Source organism: Lagopus leucura, unplaced genomic scaffold (assembly GCF_019238085.1).
Source record: "Lagopus leucura isolate 7727_CA_CO unplaced genomic scaffold, USGS_WTPT01 Super-Scaffold_100015, whole genome shotgun sequence".
Classification (NCBI taxonomy): Eukaryota; Metazoa; Chordata; class Aves; order Galliformes; family Phasianidae; genus Lagopus; species Lagopus leucura.
Window position 1 is genome coordinate 11284554 of NW_024962269.1, and position 16198 is coordinate 11300751.

The 16198-nt window shown below is 45.5% G+C and overlaps 1 protein-coding gene across 9 annotated transcripts in view; it reads right to left on the minus strand.

Moving 5' to 3' along the window:
* Nucleotides 1-372: 372 nt before the first annotated feature.
* AKAP13 (A-kinase anchoring protein 13) overlaps nucleotides 373-16198 on the minus strand; it is a 192297-nt gene continuing 176471 nt past the window's right edge. For 8 of the 9 annotated variants that reach the window (XM_042875601.1, XM_042875600.1, XM_042875602.1 and 5 more), the window contains 15 exons: nucleotides 15433-15683; nucleotides 14669-14794; nucleotides 14444-14561; nucleotides 13681-13929; nucleotides 12253-12329; nucleotides 10730-10911; nucleotides 10563-10645; nucleotides 10043-10222; nucleotides 9256-9420; nucleotides 7412-7482; nucleotides 6861-6905; nucleotides 5914-5964; nucleotides 4965-5414; nucleotides 3173-3485; nucleotides 373-2350 (listed from right to left, as the gene is read on the minus strand). In XM_042875601.1, the coding sequence (XP_042731535.1) occupies nucleotides 2301-2350; nucleotides 3173-3485; nucleotides 4965-5414; nucleotides 5914-5964; nucleotides 6861-6905; nucleotides 7412-7482; nucleotides 9256-9420; nucleotides 10043-10222; nucleotides 10563-10645; nucleotides 10730-10911; nucleotides 12253-12329; nucleotides 13681-13929; nucleotides 14444-14561; nucleotides 14669-14794; nucleotides 15433-15683 (2411 nt within the window). In that variant the 3' untranslated portion in view covers nucleotides 373-2300. The remainder of the gene's footprint in view (nucleotides 2351-3172; nucleotides 3486-4964; nucleotides 5415-5913; nucleotides 5965-6860; nucleotides 6906-7411; nucleotides 7483-9255; nucleotides 9421-10042; nucleotides 10223-10562; nucleotides 10646-10729; nucleotides 10912-12252; nucleotides 12330-13680; nucleotides 13930-14443; nucleotides 14562-14668; nucleotides 14795-15432; nucleotides 15684-16198) is intronic. The other variant, XM_042875599.1, reaches the window with a different exon arrangement.

Consider the following 16198-nt stretch of genomic DNA (forward strand, 5'->3'; position numbering starts at 1 on the left):
AGATGCTCTGCCTTACAGAAAGCTCTCAATTGAAATCACGCAGCTCTGGGCACAGCACTGCCCACCCCCCCAGTTGGGTAGGAACCAGGGAATCAGAACGTTGGGTTTACCAATCTTTTGGTAAGAAAATAAAAACAAAATGGGGGGCAAAAAAAAAAAAAAAAAAAGGGAAGAAAAAAACCAAACCACCCCCAAATCCCCAAACAAAAGCAAAATAAAAAAATAAAACCAAGTAAACTTCTTTAAGAAAAAAAAACCTCTTTCAAATAAACAGAAAGATAAATAATTTTGCAAGCCCTGCTTGCAATTAAGAATGAGCACCAAATAACATTAAAAAAAAAGGAAAATAAAAATAAAATCTCAATCCTTTTCCTTTCTTCCTTTTTTTTTTTTTTTTTTTTTTTAATTCTATCTCAGCAGTTCAGAGAGCTTCAATAGCAAGCAGGTGGCTCTTAGGGCTCCTGCACAGACCTTCAGAGCATCCCCCTCACCTGCAGCGCTGCCGATCTGCATCAGCACCCAACTCTGAAAACTGCTGTGTGTTCCTAGCTTGGGAGAAGCTAAATCAAACAACAGTGCAACTAAAGAACTGTGGTGTTGTGTGGTTTTGTTTTTTTTTCATTAAAGCAAAACTGGCAGGAAAGGAAATGCACTCAGCAGCTTCCAACTCGGAGCAAACCCTTGAGTTATTTTGGAGCTGATAACGTCCTATCACTGTTCACAGATCCACTCGGCCAATTGATCTCAGAGGGTTTGGAACAATCGTGCAAGGAACAGAAGTGGCTTGCTGCATTGCTCTTCCCTGCTGTACTCCACAGCTGTATAAAACACCTCACTGTCGGCACGTGCTTCTTTAGAGGCAGACTTGGCAGTGCTAGGTGAACAATTGAGCTTGATGATGCTAGAGGTCTTTTCCAGCTGAAATGACTATGATACTGCATCGAGAGCTGTCCTCAAACCTTCCCCTTCTGCTGAGGGTGACACAGATGTGCTCACACAGCAAAGGACGTGCACCTGGCATGCCAGCTTTTGGATCTGCTGCACAGTGGTTTTGTCCACGTGAATACATTTTTCTGTCCAGAAACAAGAGCACAATGCTGCAGAGGCATGGGTCTGAAGAGCTGCCTCCTCAGAGTTCTCTCTGCTCTGACCTATCTCACCGATGTGCTCTGAAACTGCTGGTGTTCTGCCTTAGAAACAAGCTGGAGAAGCTGACAAAGTCCGGAGGAAGAGAAGCCTAGCGGTAACATAAAGAGTGGAGGAAAGAAAGCACAAATAACAGAACCAAGGTCCCTCAAAGCAGATTTCCAGCCACCTTTCCCATAAGCCATCAGGCTTGCCTGAAGGGATGTCAAACAACTGGAGAAATAGATCCTGGCAATACAAATCTTTATGGGAAGGAGTGAGCTGTAGCTCCAAGAGAGTTCTTAAAAAAAAAGCTGCTTAGCGTTCTTCCTACTTGATGACCTTCTGTCCTGGCTTCCTAGGGTTGCCTTCCAAACCTCCCAGTTTCAATTTTCTGCATCACTTTAAATATACTCCAAGTTCTGCTTGATTCTGGAAACAGTTTGACACGTAACTCCTCCACCCCCCATAAATCTCTTTGGAGAGCTTCAATTTTATTTGTTTCCTGATTTTTTTTCTTTTGAACACCATTACTCTTCCCCAGCGTGCAGTGCCTTGCTGAAAGCCAGCACCCACACCATGAGCACCAAGGGGCGTGCGGGTCAGTGGCGTTACAGCTGGGGCAGTAGGACAAGATATTTGATGTCCAAATGCTCCCTGAAAGGCATCACCTATCCCCACGGGCCGAGCTAAGCTTGGCTGTACAGACCTAAGCATATCCCAGAGGATACATAGATACAGAGATGGGTATGTACAGTATATCTATATATGCCAGTGTGTACGCACCATTTGTAGAGTCCTAATCTTTTTCTGAATGCTTGGTTTTGGTTACCTTCCCCAGAAAAGGGGAACATGAAGGCACAGACCCCTTAAGGCTATGTTCTCTCATCCCTTAGCAGCACCACAGACTGCAAACATCCGTCCCAACCGACCTGAATCCAGGTTTGCACAGGGAGATGGTACCACTTGCTGTGTGGGAAGCCTCTGCGGTGACAACTCACGCAAACCCAAGGAAAGAAGCTCTTTCCCACCACTTTATAAACTTGCAGAACGTTTTAATGAAAACCTCCAGATGCTTGTCAGGTGCAGGTGCAGGCACCAGCACTGTGCTGTGGGTCGGGCAGGGAGATATCCGCTGTATGAAAGCTGAGAGTGACCGACGGAGCCGTCCCCACTCAGCAGAAGATCTCCTCACCCTCTGGAGGTGCTTCTGATGAATGAGAATCTGAGGAGAAAAGAAACAAGTGCGAATCACTACGGGGATACAGCAATATAGCAAGCAGAGCGGGACTCCCTTCAGATACGTGGAAACCCTGTTTCTCCGCCCAATCCTCTGGGGACCTTGAAAGATGTTGAGTTCCCAGTGAGCTACAGGAAATTACAGCCATTGGGAAAACTGCTGAATTTCCTGGACATGAGCTGGAAAACATGAATGAATCAAGATGTATCAGCTGGTCACCTGAAAGCCTGAGATCAACTTGTGTATGGGCAAGAGTCTGAAGTGCACAACAGAGTGCTATGGGGATGAAACACTGGGGGGGGGGGGGGGGGGGGGGGGAGTAAAAAAAAAAAAGCCACATTTAGTTTTTAGATCAATAGACAAGGCAGACCAGCTTGGGGGAAGGGAGAGTGCATGGGAAGGGTTGGAGGCATTGCTTACAAACTAGAACAGAACTATAAATGTCAGCAGTGCTGCTGGAGGGTCTCGAGGCAGACCGGAAGATTCCACGCAGGCTCTGAAAGCATGAAAGCATCCCTTCTGAGGCAGAGCAAGCTGAAAAACACAGAGAGAAGCCAGCTTGTGGAAGCTGCTCAGAATAGGACATGGAAGGGAAGGAGAAGAGAGGCAACATGTCCCTCTGACAACCCCAGCGGCTGTAGAGGAGGTCAGTTGAAGCTGGGAATTTCACTCATCAGACCTGATCTTCTCTGTCCTTCTCTGTTACCTTCTCCGTTCAAGGCCAAATAGTTTCCACAGGTTCACTGGCTGAAAGGGAATTCCAGCTTATTGACCCTAAAAACACATCTGCGACCTCCTGACACTCACCAGATTCCTGGGAGCGATGTCCCCTGCCCTTCTTCTTCTTTTCCTTCTTTTCCTTTGGTTTGGATAAACTGAAGAGGCGAGTAGGCATCTGGGGCTGCTCCTCAGCTGCCTTGTTAGTCAGGTTTGTTGTGCTAAGCAAATGGGAAGTGCTTTTCTCTTTGTGTGTCCTTGAAAGATTGTTCCTTTTGGGGGAGACAGACAGTTCTGCATCAGAGTGCCCTTGCTTAGGAAATGAGGGGCTCTTCTGCACAGAGGTGCCTTCGAGGCTGGACTGGGAGCAAACCCTGGCAAGTTTCTCATGTCGATTTGACACCTATAAAAGAAAAGAAACAAGTTTCACTGGTGCACAGAAGAGGGTAGTGGAGAATGTGGAGAGAGAAAAGATGTTTCCAAGACCACTCACAGAGACCACCACTCATTCAGCAGCTACAAAGCACAGCCATGCAGGCAAAGCCCTTTCTGTGTAAGACAGGCGACGCATACAGAGTACCGCTCCAGTATCTTTTACTCCCACATGTAAAATCAACAAACCAAGGGCAAACATTCTCTAAGATCTCGATACCACGACTCACCCAGAGCTGTTAGTGAACACAGACAGTGGCAGCAGGCCAAGAGGAGCGTGCCTCTCCGGGCAGCATGCAGCACCGGCCAGGCATGTGGCAAAGGAAGCCTTCCCAAGAGAAAGATGAAAGCAAAACATTTCCCTGATTTTTCTTAACGTCTGTCTCAGGGTATAATTGAGCCCTCGCATTCAAAGGGAAGATCAAAACAACAGCTCAACAAAGCCTCGCTGAGCCCTCTATTAATAGCTCTGAACTGTCAGTGAGATGCCTGCATGAGAAGGAGCTTCCTTCCCTTGATCCTGAGCCCTCAGTTACTTTACCTCTCAGCCTCTCCCATAGCACGCATGCCCCATGGATGCTGAGGAAGCTGTGCTGTGTGCTCCTGGCCTGACCAGGGCTGGGCTGGGAAGGAGCAAGCACTCCCTGGGTGATTTGCTTTACAGAGTTTACTGCTGAGCTCTGCAATTAGTCCATTCAGGCACCCAAAATAATTTCAGTTCCGCAATCCAGCATTTACAAGCTAATTTTGTTACAGCTCTAAGCAAATTGCATTCAAAATCAGGGAGTTATAAACAAACAAACGTTCAACATCTGGCTTAAGGTTCAAACTCAGCCCATGTTTTGCAAACTGATGCATGCTCTCCCCAGCATGCTACAAAATGCACAGCACAGAATAAGATCTGTGCTTTTTAGCTGTGGACAGTCCTACACCAGAAGCTTCTCACACCAGTGCAAGTGCCCTTTGGACCACGTCTGGACTGCAGATGTCTGGCCTCTTTAGGACAGGGACAACACTTGTCTCTGCTAGATAATGCTTGTGGAGGCAGACTTAAGCCCACAGTCTGCAAACAGAAAGACATTCACAGGGCCACTCTATGTCAAAGTAAGCAGTAATATTTGGGCTGTTCCTGAGATCAAATCCTCAGCTGCCTCAATGCGCCACAAAGCCAAACCCATGTGGAGTGAATGTGGAAGGCAACACTTCAGACATTCCAGTACATCCTCCCCACATGCCTCTGCCAAACAGAGGCACAAGGAAGCAGGAAGAGCTCAGCAGCAATGCTTCAATGGCTTCTGAGGTGTAAGGAAAGAGCCAGCTTTAAGCTCAGGCCCTGCATACCCCGGGCTGGGCTAAAGCCAGGCAGTTGGTGCCTCAGGGCAGGCAGCCGACTGGGAGCTCCCAGCAGAGCACAGCTCATTGTGAGAGCCTGCCTGCTGCCAGCATTTACCTGGTTGTCATCATGCTCCAACCACATTTGAGGTTGTCGCTCCATGTCCTTCTTGAGTTGCTCCCACTCCTTATCCAGCTGCTTCTGCTTACTGAGAAGTTTCTCCATTTCAAGCTGGTAGGAGGCTTTCAACTGCCGCAGCTCATCCCGCCTGCACTCCAGCTCCTGCCACCCTTTCTGGATCTCCTCCTCCCTCTTGGTCAGTTGGATTTCCAGCTCCGCCAGCTTCTTCTCCCGTGCTTCACACTCCTTCTCTGCCCTCTTCTTCTCCTCCTGGTGCTGAGCCTGTTGCTTCTTCAGGTTGGCAAGTTCCTGGCGCTGCTTCTCCAGGTTGCGCTGCTTCTCCTGCTCCAGCAGCGAGGCTGGGCGGAAGAAGCCTCGGGACAGGGCCCTCTCACTCAAGGCCAGCTTCTGGCCCTCGATGTAGGTGTCCTGCTGTAGGACAACGCCCTGGGAGGGAAGGAGGGAGACATCACTGCAGGGCCCACTCCAGGAGGAGCAGCTCCACATCTGAGCAATCAGGGCACCACCAAACTGCAACTTTTTCTACCATGTTTAGCATTCAGCTGAGGATGCCGTAGTGGCAGCTCTGCCGGTCGAGGTCTAAACATCCACCTGCAGCTTCCCAAATGGAAGCAGCGTGCCAGGCAGCAGCTGATTACTGTTGCTGTGCCGGGAGGCTGAACACAAATCTGCTGCAGGGTATTGGGCCATGCAGGAGTGGGGAAGAGGAAGGGCTTCTGGACTGTGTCCAGGCCTAGGGCACACAACACAAGAAAGGTGTGGAGCTGCCAGAGCGGGTTTAGAAGAAGCCATGAAGATGCTCAGAGGGTTGGAGCTGACTGAAGGAGCTGGTCTTGTTCAGCCTAGAGAGGAGAAGGCTCCTGGGTGAGCTCATTCCATGGTTTGGGCAAGCAGCGTATGGAACCAGAATGAGAGGGCAACATACCTGCAGAGCATTGAGCAGCTTACAGAGGCTGGTAACACTTTGAAGGACCTGCTGCAAGAAAACAAAAGCACTGTTATTAGACATCACATGGTGCTAGGGAACTAATAAAGCAGCTTCCTTTTCCACTGTGACCCACTGGTGAGTCCAACCCGCATGGCTGCCCCTCTGTACCTTCTGTTTTTCTCACTCATCACCTGCAACAGTTCTATCATTCCCTGGTACACAGCCCTCTTTCACCCTGGCAGACCCACACAAATCCTCTTGTCGTTTTACAGGAAAACTGTAGCGCAGCAGACACAGAAATACAGCAAGTACACTAAGGAAGGTTCCCAGAAAACAGGTACATGCAAACACTTGGTGCACTGCCACGTAGCCAAGAGCAAGACACTCTGGAGTAATGCTCTAGCCCAAAACATATGTTTAGCCCAGCTAAAAAATTCTCTGAATCTCAGTTATCCACCTATTGAAGAAGAAAAAAAGCACAGAATAAGAGGAAAACACAGTGGTGTTTGCAATATTGGTGCTATAGCCAGTGTTAAGAGAACAGCTTCTCATTCTGACTTTAATGCTAATTGGAGTTATGAATGTGTATCAAAGGGAGAATAGAAATCTAATTGCCCCAAATCACTGCACCTGCAACATAAAATTAAACTCCCTCTGTCTGCAGATGCACAATAAATACAGTCCTGCACATCCTAGTGGTAATTAACCCCTGATGCCTATAATCAGCACATATCATCCCGCTGGCAAGCAGATGACAATTAGCAAATTCCCTGTCTGAACATCCAAGGTTAAACAAATAAACGACACAGTGGGTTCAGCTGAATGTATTTAAAAGTCCATGTGTGCTCCAGCTAAAGTAATGTCTTTTCTTTTACATTATCACCTATTGAGACAAATTCACTTATCACTTAAACGAAGAAAACAACAACAGAATCGATTCTTACCTCGCTGTTCCTTTTCAGTATGAACATCAGGTTAGCATTTCCAGCCTGTGAAAAGATCACACTTAATATGAGGACAAATGAGAAATCGTAACAAACGTGTTGTGAAGCTGAACTAACGACAGATGCATTAACCCCCCTCCCCTCCACGTTCGATTCTGGGACGATTCATGTATGTTTTCAGGTGAGTTAGAATGGCATCAAATCACACATTAATTAGGTATCATTTGGAGTTATGTGATGAATCGATCCCCAGGAAGAATAGGTGCAAGGCTCCGTGTGACCCTGTCATTTCAATAATGATGCAAAATTAAACACACACTCCAGCTGTTCTGCAGACAGATGGCACAGCCTCTGCCATAAAGGAATACCATTGATTTTAAATGCTTCTCAAGTCAGGATTTTAACTGCAGCGGTGTTTTGGACTCCATACTTCCAATTTGATTTTATATTATTAGGATACAGCTCCTTGCCAACAAATTCAGGCCTTTTTCAAGACTTGAATTGTCATCTTCTTGAACTCAGAGCAGCCCCATAAATAAACTGTGCGATACCTTCTTTAAAACACCATCTGACTCTGTTCTCCGTAGGTCCTGAGCATCGTCGCCTTCATCCTTCGCTCCACCTAAAGCAAGAAGCCAGCATTGACACTGGTTATTCAACGTTTTAAGCCACAGATGAACTTGCCAGTATCTGAGATTTCATACAGACAGCTGGGATGTATCACAAGAAGGGCCACAGAGCTCTCTGCACTTCAACCAGATGTGTTTGCTTCCTTCATGCACTCATCGTGTGAATTCAGACAAAGGCTGACTTTGGTTTCAAACAATGTTCTGATAAATGCAACATACACCTTTCCCTTGTGCTCTGTCTAGCCCCCAAAGTGCTTTCTGCAAAAAAAAAAACACCAAAAAAACCCACCCACATTTACATTTGCTAACAAGTCATGAGGCAGAACAAAAGCAGATGGAGAAAAATAGCAATATCATCTCAGAGCGTATTATTGCAGGCACAGTTTCAGTGCCTCTCTGTCCAAATGTAATTTACAGCTGGGTTAGACTGCTGTGCAATACTGCTGTGTGATTTTATGTTAACAATTCCTCAGTAGTCTTAGTCATCAGAAACCTCTATCTTCAAAGGGATACTGGACATCTCTGTCTAGCTTCTCCCTGCATGGCTCCTATCACTGCTCCCAAGCACTGAACTGACTCATGGGGCCAGGAGGGCTGCAGCCATCACAGACCCATTTTCTCACTACCCTTCTGAGGCAGACTGACCCTCACCCTCCTAACAGACCTTTTTTTTTTGCTGCAACTCATCGTGGGACCTTCCACAGCTGAATAAACAGGCCATGCTTTATTTTCCTAACATCTCCCAAGATCCTCTAACTATTGAACTACAATCTAATTCAAAAGATGGTGTTTCTAGGGGAAAAAAATATTTTAAAAAATCACACATCAAACAAAAAACAAGCAACAGAAAGCAAGGAGGGGGGAGAGTGCTGGGCAATGAACAGCCTGAGGTTGTGCCATTCATTCATCACTACAACAGAAAGAGGCCCAGCCCCGAACAACCAACCCCCTCCAGCCCTCAGCATGAATATATTTGTCACGATGATGACAAGGCCTGTTGAGAGCTTTGCAGCTTTCCAATAGCCGGGAAAATCTCTACATAGTTCTCATGTCTGACTGTCTGCAGCTAACACTGCTCCTTTAATGCAGAAGGTCAGACGGGGTCCAACATCCCAACGCTGAGACAGACACTAGCGCAGCAAAACTGGCTGTACTGGGAGCATGAGAGAGACCACAGAGAAAGGAATTTGAGGACAGGGAAGTTTCTGATGACTAGGGGAAAGAAAGAGAGCATTGGGAAGATGCCAACTCCGCAGCCGAAATGAATATTCAGTCATTTGCTTGAGAGAGATTAAATTGCAGGAATAACACACGCAGTTGTGTGTGGAAATCAAATGCACAGGGAGCACAGACAGAGGAAGGTGCTTGGCACAGCAGTGCCATCACCATTTGCAAAGGCAACAGCACTGGTCTCCTGCTGGAAGGCAACTGAAGGATGAAGAACAGAACTGCGGGCAGAACATGAAGAAGGTACTTTTAATGAAGCCAAATGTTTGTGTGTAGCACGTAAGTAAAGCAGGAAAGATGATTTAGAGAGAAAATAGTGAGACGGGAGCGAAGAGTTCAATCCTCACATAGCCACAAGTTCTCAGCTACTATTTCACCTGTACCTTTTTTCCTAATCTGATATTTAATCTACCTACTAGCATTGCAGAAGAGTAGAGTAATCTAAACAGACCATCTGCTCAAGTCCTTTAGAAGGAACAGGACAGGATGACATGAAATATCATTAACAAATGCTGCTATGGGAGCACGTCACTACTTACCCTTGGAGGCATTCATCTGGTGACTGTCGAATCCTCCAAAAGTTTCTGCCCTTTTAGGAAGAGAGATGGGGCCAACTCCTCCCTCTTCATCAATGGCAGCACTGCTGAGTTGCTGCATAAGGGTGCTGCCCAGGTTCCTGTTCACCAGCTCTTGCAGCAGTTCCACTGGGAAGATAAAATCAGCAATCTGTCTGTTACAGACCACCTCAGGCTTCTGAGCTATTTCCACCTCTATTTTCATGTGTTTTTCTATACTAATAAAAGAAATGTTTCTACAGTGACACAACAATATGCGTCTCCCTTGCAAAAACTCACAACAGCATTTAATAATTTTCACTCTTTCCAAAAAACAGACTGAAAAGTTGTGTGAGTTTTCATTCAACCTCGCATTTGCCAGCAGATCACTTGCTCCTTGCAGACACCCTGAATACCTGCAGGAATTGGAGTCCCCACAAACCTTGCTGAGTCCAAGACACAGTGAAAGACAGCACGGTCTGTATTTCAGACAAGGATGAAATCTTGGGCTGTCCCTGACCTCAGATTCAACACAGGGTTGTTCTCTGTGCTGAGACTTCTTTTGTGCCTTCTTTCAACAGCCATCAATATCTGCTTCCTGTCCTGATCCTCAGTATCTGTCCCTGACACACCATGAGTAGCAGTATCTGTTTATCTATGCTGTTATTCATTCACTGGGAACAAATAGGCTGCCCCTGTAAACGCCGTGCTTGAGAACCAAGGGATTCACTGAAGGTGAGAGCGCTGTTTAGTGCCACGCTGACTTGCTCACCTTCATTTATTGCAGTTTTCATAATGGCTTCTCCTTTTGGCGCTTCTTCAGTGTTGGCTCTGAAGAGCAGTCTGGAGCCCGGCATGTCCTCTTGCATAGAGGAGTCTGCCAGGTCACTGAATATTTTGGCCTTTTCCTCCAGCAAGAGGAGGATCTGTCTATCCTTCTGCTGAAGTTGTTCTGTGGGGGTGAGCAGAAAACAGGAATGAAGATTGAAAACAAAAGCTTTGGGAAGGAAGGAGAGCTATTCCTGAGATACTGGCCCCATCTAGTGGAACGCGGTGACACAGCTCTGCCCCTTGCAATCTTGCACAGCAACTGCATGCAGCAGGCACAAAGCACTGAGCTGTAAACAAGGTGAGGTGCAAACAAGGACTGCAACCATTTGCTGGATGCAGGACCCTCATTCCCCTGAAAAACTTCAACTGTGCACACGGAAAAGGGCCAACAAAACCCACTGCAACAATTGCTGTAAACTCCTGAAAACTTTTTTCAAGCTCTGTCCTTGGCAGTTCCTTACCTTTCAGCGCTCTGATTCTTGTGTCTGACAATTTCTTTTCAAATTCAGACTCACAAGGGACTCCTTCATCCTCATCCTTATCCCTGCATGAAAGAGACACATCTCAGTAACCATCAGAACGTGATCATGTGCATCACTCACCCTTCCAGAGCAGCTTGGTAGCTTACATGGTACTTATTGTGTCTTGAATGATCTGCATCCAGCCGTTCCGCTCTTCTTTGGAGCTGGCATGCACTTCCACCATTTCGGGATCTTTCACACCCATGCTGATCAGGAACAAACCCTTCTCTTCATGAGCCACTTCCCGTACGATGAGCTTCTTCAGAGAGATCACTGTGGATTTCTGGTCCTTCAGTTGGAAAGAAACGGCCGAGGAGGGGCCAAATTACCTCACAATGAACTAACATTCTAAACGGCCCACTACCAGTGCAACCAACACACTCAGGCAGTATTTAAAAAATAAATATTTTTTGAAGCTGTTGGCTAATTAAAATAAGCATTTTGCTGGGGTCACAAAACAGAGAAGGGTTTGCTTTCTTCCATTATTCCTGTAGGAAGACCAATTTCACTTCGGTCCATTTCAACAAGGAAGTAATTTAAAACAGAGTTTGGGGTTTTGAAAACTACCATATTTTTGCTCTATCCCCAGAAGACCTTTGATCTCATCTCCTCCTGCCCACACTCTTGAATCTGTCATTAATATTACAGCCCCTTAAATGCAGTGAAGCTTGCTAGCAGCTGCTTCACACATATTACCTTCACAGTCTCACCCTAGGATAGAATAACACCTTATTTTCACATCTCACAAAAACCTGCCTGTTCTCAGAAGCTCACAGTGGACTCCTGCGATGGACAAGACTTGTAGATAAGAGGGTGCTCACTGTGTGCTATAGTCTCTGTGTAAACAGCCTGCCTGGGTTAAAATATGCTGTGTGGATGCCTTTGTGCACTTTCCAGGATGCTACACTTGGGTGACTTGGCAGGAATCACTAGCAGCACTTCTGTGCAAATCAGCTCCCTCTGTGTAGAGCCCCAGTGGAACTGGAATAACAGATTATCAACTTCCAAAATATTTCAAGGGCCAAAAGGACACGAGGCTTAGCCACTCTAAACTGTGTCTGCAAGGTACAGTCTTAACAGACCTAGTTAGCTCCCAGACTACCTCTTTCTGTAAAGATCAGTGTGTCTCAACCTTTAGGAGACTGCATTCAAGAGTGACAGTTTTGGTTTGGTGCATAACAACTGCATTCTTCTGACATTTATCTGTACGCTGCTCTGCTGAATTTACTGCAGTGGTGTTCCCTACCCAATCATAGCATTTCATAATATATGAGAACACCATCTTCTGCTAAGGTTTGTTTTTACAACGTTTGCCTTATCCCATTACTCCCCTTCCCCCCAGCTCATGGCTTCAGCTTGCATGAAATGAAAAGGAGAACGTGTGTGGAGTGGCGGGAGGATTTTAAAGGCCAATTATCAGCAGTGCCAAGGCACTGCAGAAATCACCAGGGGGAGGTGTGGAACAATGACATGTTTTCCAATTGAAAAAACAGAGCTTGCCCAACAAACAGAAATGTTCTAAGCAGGAAAATGAAGTTGTTTAGCAGGCAGCTGCTGGCTTTACTGCATAACACACGCCAAGGGACCCTCACACAGAAAAGCAAAGGAGAAGAAAAGATTGAAACCTTACCAGTGAGGCAAAGACATATTTCTGGTCCTTCTCCTGAAGGAATACGAGCATGTCAGAGAGGAGAATAGCCTGGACTTCTGCAAAAGGAAAAATATACAAATAGGTGCTGAATAACCACACAGCACACTCCTAAGCAGTTTTATCTTTTAATAACACCGGTGAAGCACAAGGGCTGGTCTGGGATCAACTCCTGGTTAGATGCTGGAAGGGCCATGTAGTGCAGAGCTGCCCTGGGAACACCCCTGGGTGGGAGGGCTGCTTTCCAGCCACAAATTGCCCACAGGTAGGACATGGCATAGCAGCAAGAACTGGAGACACAGAACAGAATTGTTCTCTCAAGCAATCAATATTTCAGCCCACGAGCAAAGTATCGGCACAGGAAGTTGGGGGTTTTATGTCTTTTTCAAAGAGTAGTTTGGGGAGTGCAAATTACTGTGCAACAGCAACATTTGTCAGCTGCAGTTTCTTTCCAGGAAACAGTGACTTCAGGAGCCACCACTAGCACTGCTCACAGACAAATAAAACCCCGGCTAACTCTGAGGGGAGCTAACAGAGCCCAGCTTGAGATGCAGGACCTTTATTTCTTGGGAGAAGGAAGCACAGCATCAAGCAATTGAGAGGATTTTAAATCAGAATACAGACATTTCCCAAAGTACATGTACAGCCTTCCAAGTCTCCTAATGACATAGCATAAAGCTGCACAGTAAGTACCAAGTATAATACCCCACCCATATCCCTCAGTACAAAGAGTTTTTGTACTATGTACTTGGGAAATCTTGTGACAGACAGGAAGCAAACCAAAAAGTGAAATCATCCCACGGTAATTCCTTCCATTCTGCTTTAGGCAGACAGGATCTGTTTTGGATAAAAGAACCACCAAATTTTAATCAAAGCTGCAAAATGAACTCAAAGCCCTAGGAAGTCTGCAGGAATCAGCATCAGACTCTATTCTTCCCTATCACCATATGTTCTGTGCACTCTGCAAGAGGGGAAATGCTGAAAAAAAGCAAGAAAAAGTTCTTCCCAGATTTCTCTCTGGGAAGAGAGAAATGGGAGATTTTTCTCCCATCTAAGTACCACAAAATAGCCAAAGGATCAGAACCAGCTGCTCACCTACTGGGATCTATAGGACCTGCTTTTGCTGGGAACTTGCCCTATAGAAGTAGGTATTTCTGTGACTTACAAATACAAATGCAGCCTGTGCTTATCACAGTATTTCACAACAGCAGCATAACTTGCTTGATCCACCTTATGAAGTCATTAATAAATTTGGGAGCTTGGAAAACAAACATAAACTTCCTGTTTCCAAAACGTCAAAATCAATCATACCCGATTTGAAATTGCTGTCAAAGGCTCTCAGAGCAGAAGAAGAAGTAGTGGAGATACCAATCTGAGGAGCAATCCTGTGCCTGGAGAGGGAAGCATTACCTTTCAGCCGTCCGGCTGCATTTTTCAGTGACACAGGCCCGTCTCGGATGAGCTTCCGGTGTCTCAAGTCCTCTCTTGCAAACATCTGACCACTTTTCATCCTCATGATGGATTTGCTGTCTGTCCGGTTGTAAATCTCATCAAGGCGCATTTTCTTTTCATAGTTACTGACTTTGCTATTGACTGCAGCAATCACATCTTTAACAAGGTTTAATGACTGAGTCAAGTCTTCATGTTCCACTTCATTTTCTTTGAACAGAAAGAGAAATATTTCCATCTCACTTTATCCTTGTGGACATCCCTGTTTTCCCTTTACTTCCTTCCCCTTCTCCCTCTCAGATTCCTGCATTATAACTGTTTAATATTTTCACAACAGGTTGCATCTTTCCCTCCTAAGGAGAGCTTCACAAAACCTTTCACATATACAGCTGAGGCTGGGAGCTGTTCCAATATACTTTAAGACAGTAGATATGAAACGAGCAAACTAACCACATATTTCAGCTGTTATAAAAAAACTAAGCTGGAAGACTCTGGAATCTGAGCGTGCTGGCTGTGTAATTAGCTAGAGGTAGACTATGTCAGTGAAAGCAAGGCACCTGGTCAACTAACACTAAACAGAGAGATGAAATCTGGTTACCCCATTATATCAGGGTGACACAGTGATTGGATTAGACTGCAATTCTAAGAAAATCAATGAAAAAAAGGGTCCTGGAAACGCACACTGGATGAGCAAATCCATGCTTAGGAAAGAACTGGCCCCTACCTGCCGTGTACTGCAGTATCCTCTGTAAAAGAACTGGGTACTTTGTGATTCTCTGTGTTACCAACAAGATACATTCAGAAATCCCAAGACGTCTCACCAGGGAGGAGCTCATTTTTTTCTAAGAAACAAAGATGAAAATTTCAATTTGTAACAAAACACTCAACGGAGCACAGGAAGGAAATATTTTTTTTCCCCATTGACTGTTTCTCTTCCACCTGGTCCTACCTTGACAAAAGCCTGGAAACGTTTGTCCTTTGAGTGCAGATCTTTAAAGTAATTTACTGCCTCATTGTGGTGCCCGCAGAATTTGCCGTATGTCTTCTTCATTCTCTCAGCGTTCTCTCCGGAGAACTGCAAGACAAGAGATTAAAGATCCAACCTCCACTGAGCTCCTGGTGTAACATCCCAACAGCTCCTGTCAGTCTTTCAGAAGAGTTTTATGAAAACAAATTAGTACAAAGCTCTCTAAGCTAAGAAATTAGGTCTCTAGAAAGCAACGAGCAGAGTCTGTGGCTTCACTGCATTCACACTTAGCACAAAATCTGGGACTGCACCTCAACAGAGTTTACAAGCCAAAAGAGAGCAAGTTAGAAAAAAGGAGAATGGGAGAAAACACAGATAAAGAAAAGTACAAGAACCCACCCTAAGTTAAATATCTTCTCTGTACATCAGCCAAGAAACACGCTGCATACATTTCATTGCCGGCTACTGCCTTCCCTGCTGGCTATGGGTCAAATCATGTGGTGCCTCTGTTAGCAAATGCTTCTCTCTCCCACAATATAAACAAAATGAATTTTCATCATTACACCTTCCTCCGAAAGAGCAAAAAGTGCTTAAAAAACAGAGGTAGAGATTTTTGTCTGCGTCTACAGGTGCCATCAGGTACAGCTGCCTAACACGTATAAACAGGAGGCAGAGAGGAGCGAGAACTCAGGAGCACTTGGCTTCCAGCTACGCTTTCAGAAGTGCAATTATTATCCACAGCTTACCTGATTCACCAGGATGTCACCGATCCTCTTGATAACAAAGTTCTTTTCACTTTTGTCTGCCAATGACTCCTTCTTCCTTTCCAGAATCCGCTGGAAGAACTGACTATGTATGTGCAGCAAGTTCTCCAGGCAGGGAAAGATCTTGTCCACAACTTGCTGATCGTACTGCAGCTCTTGTAACATCCCTGCACTGTATACGTCGTTCATTATCTTCAGGGTGCGGACATGATGCATTTCTGTCTGCATGAGCTCTGCATAGGATTAAGACAAGGTCATGGTAGAGAACTTGGGTGCACAGTACGATGAAAAACTGTCATTAGGAAGCTCTTCCAAACAAGCTAATTGGGCTTCTCTAAGTGGTTTCAGAAAATCCCACATCAGGTGTTTAAAATATCAATTAATGACTTTGCTTGTGGCAGAAATTTGGGGCAGAGGAGTCAAAATAAAGAGCCACAAGCAGGTGTGAACCTTGAGTACTGTTACCTTCTTCTGCATTTCACTGTCAAACTCATCATTGTTAATTTCTGTCATGCAGGATGGATTTTGTATCAGGGAGCAGAGGACTTGCTACCTAGCTGCTGTGTTGTAACTGAATTTAAACATCATCAGCAGACAAAAAGGAAGAGGTGTTCTCTATTTATTTTTTATGGCTTCCAGGTAAGTGAAAGGCAGAAAGACAAAGCTTTCAAAGTACACACTGTTTCTAAGAATTTCAAGAATGACACTTTGGCTACTGAGGAATCCAGTTACTGTTCCTATTCACTGA